Here is a 15,174-nt window from a genome sequence, read left to right as displayed (position 1 = left end):
TAGGATCTTACACAGTGAACGTGGGATGGAAAATGTTGTTGTTGTACGCGCTGGATTAAGCGTATCAAACTTGGTATGGTGATACAGTTTGAAAACCTTACTACATATATGAAACATTATTATCTGCAGGTGTATGGTTTCCAGTTACTGATCATCAAAGTTCTCATTTGGACTAAGTCAAATTTTCGCAAAAACTTTTCTTTTTTCTTCAGAACAAAAATAGATGAATCAGACATGGTAATAAACATTAATTTGAGGTATAAGAAACTAAATATTGAAATTTTTGATTAACTATGTCGTAAATGAATGTTTACTTATAACAGATTTGCTTTTGAAAAATCAATATTTTTTTTTTGTCCAATAGGAAAATTTGCCAGTTAAAAATACTTAAACATTATAGAGAATTAGTATATGTATATAGTTTCTGGTAAAATAAAGGTAAATTAGACCATAAAACAGTGTAACAAAGATGCAATCCAGTGAATCACAAATGAAAAATACGTTCAAAACAATATATACATTAAAAAAAAATATATATTATTGAAGAAGAATTGACGCATTTTTACGAAAGCAAAACTTCATTGTAATTTGGGTGAAAGTATTGGAAAACGAAGGTTTCGAGAGAGAAATGGAAGCTAGAGACACTATGGAGGAAGTAATTAAACGTGGACATTTTTTTCTTTTAAAGAAGAGGGGTGTTGGAGAGTTTCCAACTGTCATGTTGACAAAAGTTTTCCCTATGTGTCTGTGTCAGTTTTTTTTTCTCATAGCTCAAAACAAAAGAGAATGAAGGAGTTTTGAAAGTTTCCACCCCGGGGAATTTTATTTCAGGAACCTGGACTTCTACTAATATCGTTAGAATTTCATATTACTTTTCTAATGGAAAAGGAACAAAAATGAGTCTTTGTTGCTAACAATGTAGAAAAATGTACGGTTTCATAACAGTAGATTCGACTGTTGATAACATATGTATAAATGTTATAGTTAGAGCATGAAGATGTTATTAAACTGACATGTTTTTTTTTTTTTTTTTTTGAAACTCTCATCCCTTCATCTCCAATTTTAACCGACTTCAAAAAACGGAGGAAGTTCTCGACCTGTTTATATAAAAAGAAACAATCAAAACCAATACAAATGTGTTAAAAGTTACGCGTAAATATGTTCTTAATAAAATTGGTTAATTACGGTAATTCTTAATAAAATCGGTTAGCTCCAAAGACTATTGTTCGATGCTCATGAAATTTATAGGAAGACCACCGGGAAAGTATATTGATTTAAACAAACTATGTCAAAATTATGCGTGATATATATATATATATATATATATATATATATATATATATATATATATATATATATATATATATATATATATATGGATATAGTTTAAAATTCATGTATATGCACTGTGGATATGTTCACACATAACTTCGACATAGTTTCGCCGATTTTAACACTTCTTTTGTTTAAAAGAATATACTTTCCCAGTGGTCTCCATATAAATTTCATGAGAATCGAACAAGAGCCTTTGGAGCTAAATCATGAAATTCTTTGATGGCTGATACAGTTAATATCATAATTGTAGGTATGATCATGCATAACTTTGAGATAAATTCACAGATTTTGACGATTCCTTTTTTTTGTTTTGTTTTGTTTTGTTTGAAATGGCATAGTTTCCAATGAATCCATATAAATTTCAATTTGACTTGGTGATTGTCTTTGAAGCTAGACTTTGAAACTCCTCAACGACCGACAGTGTTAATATGGTAATTAGCCGACTTTATTGTAAACTGTTCACGTATAACTTAGTTGTACCGATTTTGATTATTTCTTTTTAGTTTCAAGATCTTTTCGCAGATACCACATAAATTTTATCTGGATATGATGCCAGGTGAGGATTTATTCATGCATGTTTCGTTGTTTGGCCAATTTTATAGGAAGTAAGTGTTCTACCTTTTATTTTAGGCATCTAATAATACTGCTGGGGTTCAGAAAAAGTGGAAAAGTTAAATGACATGCTGGACAGATCAAATTAATATTCTGCAACACTGCAGCCATCATGTGCCCACCGATTGCAGCTTAGGCATTTTGTCCATTGTTCCTCATTGTAGCTCTGGAAGTAGAAAACGTCTCTGTATCAGTATCTTTACTTGAACTATCACAGAGGGAGATTCAATCATCAACTGCTTCGAATGTAGTGAATAAGTGAATTTATCATCGCTGCTATCATAGAAGAGTAGATCCATATCCGTGGCAGCATCTTTAAAACAAATTAAGCATAATTTTCAAGAATAAACTTTGCCACAAAACGGTTAATTTATATAAATGTTAGAAATCACACTAGAGCTAAGTACGTCTACGTATTTTTACAAGGATTTTTTTTCTGTTGTACCACACCTACAATGAGGGGGTGAGGAATCCCTGCCTGTCAGCAGCACACCTGTTCGCAAAGACCAAATTTGAGCAGACAATCTTCAACCACTGTATAATATATAGTCAATTACGATGTTAACAAAAAAAAAGAAAAAAGTTCTTTACTCTTGATCTACGTTATTATGCGTGAAATTAAAACAGTCATCCAATTTCTATTGCTTTTCTGTATTCGTATGGACAATTTTAGGTTATTGAGTATCATACTTGTACTTCCTTTTGGTTAGATATTCATGAAGTAAAATTTACATTTTTCCTTATTTGGACTGAGAAGCCAGTGGTATAAAATACATGACCCGTTTAACTAAATTTATTAATTGGTACATGTCTCATCTTCGGACAGTTTTTTCCTTGTATGCTACGAATATTGTAGAATTATTGAGCTGAGCGAAGCGAAGCTCTTATACTCGGGTTAGCCGTTTGGTTGTCCGCGAACTCCTCCTAGACCGTTTGGCCGATCTCAACCAAACTTAGCACGGTGATAGAGTATGTCGTGCTGAGTGACAACATAGGTCGAAATCAAAAATCCGATGTACCATCGAGGAATAATCACCGAAAAACGCTTCCTCCTAGACCGTTTGGCCGATCTCAACCAAACTTAGCACGCTGATAGAGTATGTCGTGCTGAGTGACAACATAGGTTGAAATCAAAAATCCGATGTACCATCGAGGAATAATCACCGAAAAACGCTTCCTCCTAGACCGTTTGGCCGATCTCAACCAAACTTAGCACGCTGATAGAGTATGTCGTGCTGAGTGACAACATAGGTTGAAATCAAAAATCCGATGTACCATCGAGGAATAATCACCGAAAAACGCTTCCTCCTAGACCGTTTGGCCGATCTCAACCAAACTTAGCACGCTGATAGAGTATGTCGTGCTGAGTGACAACATAGGTCGAAATCAAAAATCCGATGTACCATCGAGGAATAATCACCGAAAAACGCTTGCATAGACTTAACATGGGGAAAAAGTTTTCACGCGATTTTTTTGTCAACAATTAAAAATGGCATTTATTATTGCATAATGGTCAGGAATGATTACGTAGTTTAAGCTCGCTCAGCTCATTTCATTGCAATCGGGTACATCCATTGCATTCCTAGTTATTATTTATCTGTTCTTGGCCGAGTGACTAAAGCACGCGTTTTCTCTGTCTGTGGTTCCGGGTTTTAATTTCTTGTAGGGGATACTTGCCGCGGATACGAACCCGAGTAATATAAATAGTATAAATCCCATTTTAAGCTGTAGGTTTCGTGTTATTCTGTCTCGAAGCTGAAAGGGATGTTAAACTCCAATTTAACCTTACCTATTGTTATTATTTAGTGTTCCTGAAAATGACAGCTGCTAGTATTCCCCACGAGACGAGAAGCACATTTTTTTTTAATTTGAAAGAGGCAAGAAACATTACATTCCATGTCTCATTTTCGAGACGACAATCGAGATGAGACGAAATATTTCATGAGTTTCGTGAACAATACTAGTTTACCCACGTCTAAGATCTCAAATACTTTTTTAGTGTTACACATTTCATAGTATAAAGAATCGTATATTGATAAAGTGAGTATACGAACACAATGAAAGAGCATTCATCAACGGCTTAAAAATTCTCAAGCCAGTACACAACATAATCTGTGATGCTATTCAGCTGGTTCGCACCGGTTGCTAGAACCGGTTGTTAAAATATTTCCAGTTCGCAGAACTATTTATTATACCCAGACATAACAGCAAATTTTTACCGAGTTATGCCCAGGTACAGTAAATTTTAGTTTAACTATCTTTGTTTTTAGAAATTCTTACAGCTACAGAGTTATATATATATATAATCGCTCAGAACAAGGTACAAACGTTTATTTCTTAATGTCACGGTCAGATATCAAGAGTGAGAACTGGGCCCATATGAATGGGTTATTTATATTTGAACGCATTGTCAACATTTGTCGATCCATTGCTGGATTAAGGTCTTTCCAGTACTTTTTGACAACCATCTATCTTGGATAATGCGTTTCCAAGATATTTGCAGTGCTACATAATTTCGTCACACCACCTTGTATTAGGATTCTGTGTAGGTCTCTACTCGTCACTTGTGGTATCCAGTAAAAAAAAAAAAAAAAAAAAAAAGGCTTTTATCTATCTTGTACGGTTTGTTCCCCAAAAAAGTTGTCTACTAGGTGTTCTATTTATCTACTATCTCTGTCTCTCTCTCTCTCTCGATAGATACATAGACAGATATCTACAGAAGCAGTTGTTAAAAAAAATAGAATAACATCACTGAATATACTCCAGTAATAAATATAGTTTTAATGCTATTATATCACTTATTTGTGAACCTCTTCTTACAGGGAAGAATTTTGATAATTTTTAGATGAAGTAAAGAAAAATAAATCAGGTCATAAATTTTGATCAAAAACTTATAAAACGAGACGAGGAAACCTTTTCGAGAATCGAGACGAGACGAGACGAGAAAACCCCATTTCCCGTCTCATGAGCATCACTAATTCCAGCATATAAAATCCATGTTTTCCATTGAGGCGAAGGCATGCCGGTAAGGATTAAAGAAGTAAGAAGAAAGTTTATTTACGTACAATCGGTTTAACCCTTGTAGGATTTATGGTATCCTTACATACCATGGCGTAGTGTTGTCTTTGATCACTTATTTAGGTTTTATAACAGGTATTTAAGCCAGTTTTTTATTGGTAAAGTCAAAAATGGACTAAAGAAGACCCCAGATGCATTTTGCAAACGGGCGGTCAACTTGGCGGCGCCAAATGGGGCAGAGGGGCGTGACTTTGTCTTTTGAAAATTTTTCACACCTTTAGTTTCCCAGATATCAGATTGAAACTTTGCACATTTATTTTGTACATAACTACGTATTTTTTTAAAAAATCAGATCCCTACGTTAACCCAAGCCCGGGCCAGAGGGGCCCAAAAATTTCGAATAAAAGTTCAAAAAATCCGGTTTCTTCAAATGTTCCCGTTACTGGTGCACAATAGGGACAAACTTGTGGTACCATTGGAAAGAATGCTTTATCCTGAAGAAAATAAGGCATAAACCATGATTCTACAGTAAAGAGTAAGGAAGCAGTAGCTGTTTGAGTGAAAGTCTAAAATTTACCTCAAAAAGTGGAAATCCTAAAAGGGTTAATAGCGGCGTAGCATGTTTAATTTAATATAAAAATCTTCGTTCTGTCTAACATAAGTAAATGCTGCAATGTGTAGTAATATATTTTTTCTTTTTTCTTTTTATAAGCTGTTGAAATCTACCTTCATATCACCTCCATCTTGAGGCTTTACATTTTTGGCCCAGTTTTCCCTTTCGTAAATTACATATGACAAGCCGGCATTTATTTAACAGCTTCTACTCGTGTCTTCTGCCGGGAGCTTGTGTTTGTGTGTACAATAAGGAAGAAAGAAGAAGAAGAGAGAGAGAGAGTTTAAATACGTTGTTCTTGATATTTTTAGCCCTCATCAAATCCCAAGCAGCAAGCAAGGAAAAAGAGAAAAAAAAATACTCAAGAAGTAACGGTGCAAGAAGGGGCAAAAGATGAGAGAAGAGGGGGCTTGTTGTCTTTAGAGAGAAATAAAAACAAACATATACAGTAAAGAAAAAAAAAGTTGGATGAACGTAGATTGCGGGACGGGGACACACACAAATGACATCTACTTTATAACTAGTGCTATGGATACGGTACGATGCTCCCTTGTTGTAGCATTCCGCTGTTATGAACTGTGAGAGCGCGCTGAGGAAGTGCCAGCAAACCAAGCTTGCGTCTGGCGACTGTGATAGTAGTGCTACTAGTAATAGTAGGGGTCAAATATTGTCTAAAATAAAATTGTTGCTGAGCGCGGCGCGTCTTTTGTGAGGTCCAACACAGCGGCGATGTATTCAGTTTTGGTGGGAGGAAGATACAAGCATAACATCAAAAGGTGTTTCGTGAAGTAAAGTGTATTATCGCTACCTACCGCGGTAGCGTATTATAGTTTTTACCCCCATCCTTTTCCCGAAAGCCATGTTATTACATTTTATAATACGAATGTATCGAAAACACTGGTGCAGTAATTCTGGCTCAGAATTAGTGGTACTGTTTATATTCCTCCTGATCACGTTGCCTGTGGAAATGGCGACTTGCGAACAAATTTATCGAGTGGATCCATTTGGTCAGTACTTGCCTTGTTTATTTATTTATTTATTTAATTATTTACTTTTTTGTTTCGTTTTTTTGCATGCTTGAAGAACAAGTTCTCTTTTAAACAAAAGAAATTTGCAACAAAATAGCATGTAAATTGATGTGACGGTAATGCGCCAAAAAGAACGAAAACAGTGTTTTTCTACCACACCTGGCAGAAAGCATTTTAAACCTTGACGTGGAAAACAATTGGATTGTTTGTGAGGATTTTTCTACTCTGTGAATTTGACAACAAAAAGCACATCTTTTTTTTCTTACTTTAACAAAACTTGGCTGAATTCAAACCAGGAATGACACCAATAAGGTGGGTGACCCAGCACTAATTTCAAAGCGCAATCACAGACTGTCAAATTCCATCCAAACTCTCAGCATTTGATAAAATGTCTGAGAGGCTTCTACTATTTCAAGGAATTCCCTAAGAGCTGTACTAATGTTGCCAGAGAATTTCCAAACAACAGAGCAACTGCCGGATCACTAGCTTCGTTTTTTTTTTTCGTTTAAGCTACAAAAAAAAAAACGTAAAAAAAGGTAAAAAGAAAGTCTCATGTTGTACGTCTCCTGTACAAGAAATGTAGTGACGGATTAAAAAAAAAAAACAACAACTAAAACTACTAGAACGCCGGTTGTTTGTTGTTTTGTCTGGCATTGGAATGTTGGGTTATATATAACATGTGCTCTGTGTAGGTGGCTCTGTCTGTTATAAAATAGGCAAGTCGGTGCTTTCTGAGAAAGCTGTACAAGGGTTACGTCAGGCGTGAAAAGACTTTTAATACCTCAACGAAAGCTATTTCTCTTCATTAGCTCTAAATCTTCAGTCTGATCCAGTAGAAAATACCCACACAAAACATTTCCGTATGAACAAAACCAATACTATTCAGTGGTATTCATTTCTATGGAATATTTTAATTTAAAATAATAATAATAATAATAACTTTGAACATAGGCCCAAAGTATGACAAACCTAGAGACTTATCTTGAAAGCTTGAGTAAAATTGTTGTAAGTCTGGAATGCTATCAAGAAAATCTGAAATTTAAAATACATGCGTAAGAGATAAAGGGAGAAATAATACAAATATCAACACATATTTCGCATATTATCTTCGTTCTTCTCTTGACTTAAAAAAAAAAAAAAAAAAAAAACAAGGGCAATATATAGGGAAGATGTTCATAATTGGATCCAGAACGATCGTTTGGGGCGGAAGGGGGGTCGCCTTTTGGACAATTCATCACCATCATAGGTATTCTGTCGTTATTGGCGTCACTTGCCGTAACTGAGAAGCTTCCATGTTCTATGGTCTTCCGCTGACATGTCGTCTTTACGTACGATTTTTCTGTTTTGCTATTGTCCATCAATTTTTGCCTTCCCCCTCCTTCTCTTTCCTGCTACCATAGCTTTTTGCATATCCCTCACAACACAGTTCCTTCTTAGCCAATGTCAAAACCAATTTTTCTTCCTTTTCCGAATAAAATCTAAAACTGATTTGTTTTTCTGCCTCACCATTTCTAACACCTTCTCAATCGTCTTCCGTTCGATCCAACTAATTCTCTTCATTTTTCTTCACACTCACATTTCAAAGGTTGCCAGTCGTTTTTCGTCATTTTTGCGTAATATCCATGTTTCTGTTCCATACAGAACAAAACCCCACACAAAGCATTTTATGAGTCTTTTTCTCAATTCTTTATTTAAGGTACAACAAAACAGATTTTTCCTCATCCCGAACGCTTCCTTTGTCATTTGTATCCTTGCTTTTATTTCACGTTCGCACTTCATATCGTCACTAACTACCCAGGTATCGACAACTAGTTACCTGCTCTATTTTGTTCTCTCTTGTTTGTATATTTGACACCGACCTGGACGATTAATGTAGGCTTTAAATACGGGGCTTTTTACATGAAATCAGAATAAAATAACGCTATATTTTATTTGGGGATAGCGGTTCGTTTCCTTCTTGTTTTCTTTCTTCCGTCTTGTAGGATACTGTAATTTTGTTCAGCCGATGTGGTCTATTGTTTGATATTTGTCTTACATTTGCACAAGGTAAAGTTTTAGAGTTAACCATGAATTTTATCCTAGTTAAATAATTCTATATCGTACAACTAGCCTTCAATATAACATATACTAAAAATCTAAGAATATTATTTCTTGACTACAGAGTTATAAAGCGTCACACAATGTAAAACTGCGCTGCTTATGTCACAAAGAGAAAAACGACCTGTTGTTGGCTTGACGTCATACGACGGGCCCCCTCTGCTTTTATATTGCAGTTTCTTACTGTAAATTACTAATAAATTTAATAGAATAGTAGACGTAAAACCACAAAATAAACAAGAGACTTCCCATACATAAAAGTAACACGTTAATAAAAATAAACTATTCTGTTAGTTTAATATACACTACAAGTTGGGTATCCAACGTTGAAAAATAAAATTATAGGCACACTTATAATTCTCAAAACAGATTTAAAAAACTACTTTATTTTAAACTTTGAAATATATAGTTGAACCTGACAAAAATACCGATCAGCCGGTAAAATACAGGTCAGTTGGAATTCCGAACTACCAACTTTGTACAAATTATTCATAATGTTTTATTATTACAGATAGTTTAGATATACTAGCAGGGTTATTTTATTATTAAATTAAATTAGAAATATTAGAAGACTAACTTTACATCATTTCAGATTTTAAACAACGCAGATTGAGAACATCCAGGTCATCAGAAAGACTTGATTACAATACCATTCATAATCAGGAACCAAGTTCCGGAACATACTTTATAAAAAAAAAAAAAAAAAAAAAAAAAAAAAAAAGCATTGATTTAGGTACTTAATGGATATTCAATTTTAATAAATCTTTACTTTCGGAGTTAACACATTTTATGTAAATACTCGTATAACTTCAAAATTTCAGCCAACGTTCATGTGTTTTTCGTTTCTTCTCTTCTGGACACTCAACTGCGTATTTATGTAAATTGCATCTATAAATTTCTATTTTAGAGACGTTGAGATGAGACAAGCTGAAAAATGTTTATTGCTCAGTACTTATGGTATAAAAGATGTAGCAGATTTACATATTGTTATTCACTATTTTTGTTGTGTATGCTTGCATAAAATAAAATTGTTCCTTGCATGAACTAGGAGTGTGGGGCAGAGATGATGATTGACCATTTGTATTGATGCACGAAGGTCAATAACATATTTTATTGGCGATATAATTTTTGTTAAGAAGTGGTTTACAAAGCAATATTATGTCCATCCGTTCGGGACAAATACACACAAAAATAAATCGAGAGCTACTTGATGGATCATAATCAATTTTAGCAAGGATGTACGGAGTGAAAAGTTACGAATCGAGTCCGCTGATGGAGGTAATCTATCCAGTTGATCCGATATTGCCTCCATGTATTCCTATAGGGGCCATTATCGATTATGATTATGTGGATTCCAACTGTACCTAACAGTCAGGTTGGTTCATATTATTCAGTTGCTTTCAAAATTCTAACCAAACTTCTTCACGTGGTGTACACATGACATTGCTACTTGTTAGCAAATAGAAATCAAAACGTAAAACTTACACGACATAATACTGAACGACATATATATATATATGATTCCAAGTAGTGTTTCACTGTCCAAAGAATCGTCAACAAAATCAAATATCATTATTTTTTAACTACTTTCATGAGATTGATTCGTTGTTACATTGTGGTTTAGCGTCCGTTTCAGCACCGAGGTTATGTGGGACGTGGATTGTTTAACGTGGGATCTGAACCACATAAGCTCCCGTCTGAAACCGAACCCGGGTTTCCAGTGCCGAAGGTATGTGCGGTAACTATATAGTTACGAGAGAGTTTTGCATGAGAGTCAGTAATGCACTGGGGAGAATCGCAGCTGAAACATCAAATATCTAACGTGAAATTTGATTGTTTTTGTTGATAACACTAAAGCAAAGAAGAAAATAAACTTACATATTTCTTAATTTTTAAGGAGATGCTTGTAAGTCAATAAACAAGACGTTTGATATTCCATTCATCTTTATTTTAATTAACAGACTAACAAACGCACTGACTGCGTTTCAAACAATTACCTAATAAAGTAACCACGGATGGAATATCAGAAGTCTTATTTAGTTAACTTATTTACTCAATTTAAGATCACGACATAATTGATTTTTAGAGGCAAATCACTAACTTCAAGTTCTGAGAATCTTTCGAATAACTTTTAACAAGATGTCTTCCGTAATTTACGGAAAATAACCTAAATTAAAGGCTTAATTTTGTCGTCTCTGGTAGATACGTAAGATACTCATGATATCTTTTTCTACTAATTTACCTTCTTCTTCGTGAGTCAATAATATTTTGATTGGTTTGACGCATTTTCCCATTCTTCTCTATCCTGAGTCATATTCTTAATTTCATTGTAGTTGTTCTTCCCTACATCTTTGGTTTTTAGTGAATATTTCAATTGCGTCCTTCCTCTAAGTACTTTTCCTTCTGCCTTTGCTTGAATAAATAATACTGTGGTTTTGGCACAGCTTCCCATTCTTTTCTATCCTCAGCCATGTCCTTCATTTCATTGTAATTTTTCTTCCCTATATCTTTTATTTGTTAGTCCTTATTTCAGTCACATCCTTTCTCTAAATATTTTTCCCTTTGCCTTTGTTTCCATAGTTAATACTGTGTTTTGACACAGCTTCCCATTCTTTTCTATCCTGAGCCATATTCTTAATTTCATTCTAGTTTTTTCTCCTTACATATCTTATTTTTTGGTCCTTATTTCAATCACGTCCTTCCTCTAACGTAAGTATTTTTCCTTCTATCTTTGCTTCCATAGGTAATATTGTGATACCTCCGCTTCTCAAAATATGCTCTATCATTCTATATATGTTTTTTCATCGAAATAGCCTTCAGTATACTACTTTTGTCTCCTACTACGTATTTCCAACACTCTTTTATTTAATACTGTATTCACCCATCTCATTTTCAGAATTCTATGGTACTTTTAAAGCTCTAATTCTCCATTTTTTCTTCTCCTAGAATCTATATCTCATATCCATATATCGCCACACTGCAGACACATGCTTTCATTAACATTTTCTTCTGATCTAAGTCGATCTCTCTGGTCGTAATATATTTTTTCCCTTCAAATGTCTTAGGGGGACATGATGACTGAGTGGCAGAGCGCTTACCTCTGGTGCGAGGGGTATTCCTGGTTCGATCCCCGATAAAGTAAGTTTGTGGTGGACAACATCGTGTCCGTGAGTTTTCTCGGGTACTCCCGTTTCCTCCTACATTCTCATTCCACTGATTATTCTATCATCATTCACTTCCTTTCATCATCCGTCTCCCTTAGCCTACAGGGCATAATCGTGGGGCGTTAAGCGGAAAGATTTCATTTCATTTTCTTCAAGTGTAGGTGCAACTACACCCCTGTATTCTACAATTATTTGTCGTCCTTCCGGGTGCAGAATAATACCTGTTCAATACTACATACTGCAGACATAGTGGCTTATAACAGTGTTTCTCAAAGTGTGGGTCGCGACCCATTGGTGGGTCGCAGGCCTTTTTTGGGGGAGGGGTAGGCCGCGAGAAGTTTTTTCCTTTTAATTGTGAAAATTTTATTTTGATGCAGAAACATATGTTGTAAACTAAGTACCACTCAAAAAATGAAAACTGAAAGCGTTTGTTAATTAGGTGAAGAGTAAGTGGTTACTTAGTGTCCTGCTCTGTTGTACAGTCAGTAGGGATACTGGGTTAGGATGGAAGAGAATAGGTAAGTTAAAATCTGTCACGAGGTAGGGCATTGCGTTGAGAATTGTGTTAGCTCTGTGTTACCTTCATATGGAAAAATTAGAGATATAATTTACAAAATTTAATTGGTTTGAAATACCACTATTACGTAGAATGAACTGAGTATTTGAATAAAAGTAGGTGGGCCACAAAGTACTTTTTAATATTTAATGTGGGTCGCGGTAACAACAAGTTTGAGAACCACTGGCTTATAGTGTTGGAGCTCCCCCAACAAGGTTGGACCCCTCTCACCAAAACTTTCTGGGATCGCACCTGTTAACAATACGTTGCTATTCGTTTCATTTACGCTTAACCAACAATTGCTTTCGTTGCAATAGTAAGCTTAAAAAATCCGGTTGTCGTATTGGCAGGCGGCATTACCGGTAATTTGTATAAGAAAGCCGTTATTGTTTATTTCAGTAATATCATTTCTAACGAATGAACACTTAATATGAATTAAGAAGTTAGTACTACCCATGGACGGAGTCAGTGGCACAGCTCTGTAATACAGCTTCTTGGAGGTGAAATGAGTGTGATGGGAACAGCTTATACTGTGCAAGTTGTATGATCGTCTCTATACCCGCCAATAACCTTAGTGTTGCACAAGAATACAAAATACAGAAAGTCAGTACTAACCGTGTATAATGCGCATCTTTATTTTCTCTAAAATAAGTCGTCAAAAAGATGCGCATTATACACGACAAATACATCTGGAAAGAAGGTACTGGTATACAAGTGTCGGAAATATTATAAAGAAAAAAATTTAAAAAATGTATTTGTTGCTATACATGTATTTACTTCATATTCTTTAATATCCCTTTCAGCAAGCTATAGGCTCAACAACTTCCGTTTTCCCTTGTTTCTCTATAGAATCTTCCAGTTTTTGCTTGGCTTTTACAATGTTATTAGTAGAAGCGTTTGTTTGATGTGTACGGTCGTCATATTCGCCTTTACTGTTGCAAGCAAACTAGCTTTTCCTCGTGTGGTTTCTGAATTTGGTGGTGGCCTTTATTGAATTACACAATCCCACTCGATTGGTACGGGAGGGTGAGAAAAGAGAAGCTGCAAGATACGAAGGAGCTGGAAGGGGAAAAGTTTCATCTTGAAGTGCCGACGGGAACAAGCCAAAAATCAGAAGAAGTAGAAGAAAACAAAGAGAGAGAGGAAGAGAATAAGCTGAAGAATAATTTTGTGGCTTTTTTTTTTTTAAAAGTAAAAGTTTGGCCAAAAATCTACAAAGAAGAACCATAGAATATCATTCCAGGAAGAAGCTTCTTAGAACGAGCGTCTTGATATGCTTTGAGATAGCTTGTGGGATCAATTCCATTAGAAACTGCTGATGTTTGAATTTCGCTAAGGAGAATACTAAAGGATTAACTGATTTTAGGTGTTTTGAAGAAAAGAAAAGTACAGACTAAGAGGTTGAAAAATTTCTTATTCTCAATCTTAACGTTGCAGCATTTTAATTCATGAACCTTTTTTTACTAAACAATTGTATATACATAACTAAGTAACTAACTAACCCTATGGCCTATGGAACCCGGAGGTTCAATGCCGCGTTCACAAAAGCTCTCCACTGACTTCTATCCTTAGCTAACTGCATCCAGTTTCTACTTTGTATTCCAATCTCTGCGAGATCCATCCTAATATTGTCCTCCCATCTGCGCCTAGGTCTTCCTAATGGTCGTTTTCCGATAGGTCTTCCACTCAAGATTTTGAAAGCGTTTCTACTTTCTTCCACTCTAGCTACATGACCCGCCCACCTAAGCCTCCTAGACTTGACGACCCTAACAATGTTGGGTGAACCATATAAATTATGTAGTTCCTCGTTATGAAGTTTCCGCCATTCCCGTTCCTCTTGGGTCCGAATATTCGTCTCAGGATCTTGTTCTCAAATGCTTTCAGTCTATGTTCTTCCTTCAGAGTAAGCGACCATGTTTCGCAACCATACAGAACAACAGGCATGATTATCGTTTTGTGTATTTTAAGATTCAGATTCCTCGACAGAATTCGCGACGACAAGAGATTTTGAACCGAATAGTAACACGAATTCCCTGCTTTTAGTCGACATTTAATTTCTTCGTGAATATGATTTTCCTCTGTTAATACTGATCCTAGATATTTGAAGTGCGTCGGGACCGTAATACAGCAAATTATGGATGCGTTAAAATGTTAAATACTACTTTTGATTGTATATACATACGTTCTCCAAAACTAATTTGTGCTTATTTCTATCACTAGTTCAAATATGCGTGGTCCCGGGTTCGATTTCCAGTGCGTAAGAATTTATTTTCACACTAATCCATTTCTGTTAATCAACCGTCTCTTTTTAGCCTTAAGGGAATATCCATGAAATGTTAAATTTAAAAAAGAAATCAGTTTTTATTTTTATTTCAAGTGCATAAGTTGTTTGTCGCCACATTAGACAAACACTACGAATATCCTATTCAATTATACAGGGCAAGTCAAAGTGAGGGACCCGATTTTAGAAATTTATTCTGTAAAATCTAATAAATACATGTTATTGTGAAACATGCACTACGGAAGGTAAACTTTCAAAGTTTAGCTTCCACGCAGTGTTTCCACTTTCCACCGCTAGGAGTCAGCAGTGAGCATGAAATGAAATGCTGATATTGACCGGAACATGCTACAAGAGTTTGACAGCAGTGTTGCCAAAACAGAAATTCACTAAATGAAAGATGAAATGACTCCAAATTGGGGTAAAAAAAAAAGTCGCTAATAATTAAAGCCATAATACTTCCATCGTCACAA

General features: G+C 35.3%; 1 protein-coding gene across 3 annotated transcripts in view; it reads left to right on the top strand.

Moving 5' to 3' along the window:
• The first annotated feature begins 6,084 nt into the window (after positions 1–6,084).
• LOC145661745 (uncharacterized) overlaps positions 6,085–15,174 on the top strand; it is a 575,920-nt gene continuing 566,830 nt past the window's right edge. For 2 of the 3 annotated variants that reach the window (XM_081727086.1, XM_081727082.1), the window contains exon 1: positions 6,089–6,585. In XM_081727086.1, the coding sequence (XP_081583212.1) occupies positions 6,438–6,585 (148 nt within the window). In that variant the 5' untranslated portion in view covers positions 6,089–6,437. Of the gene's footprint in view, positions 6,586–15,174 lie in introns of all 3 variants that reach the window. The other variant, XM_081727084.1, reaches the window with a different exon arrangement.

Source organism: Thermobia domestica, chromosome 1, assembly GCF_964235325.1.
Source record: "Thermobia domestica chromosome 1, izTheDome1.hap1.1, whole genome shotgun sequence".
Taxonomy (NCBI): domain Eukaryota; kingdom Metazoa; phylum Arthropoda; class Insecta; order Zygentoma; family Lepismatidae; genus Thermobia; species Thermobia domestica.
This window is presented reverse-complemented; position numbering and strand designations above follow the sequence as displayed.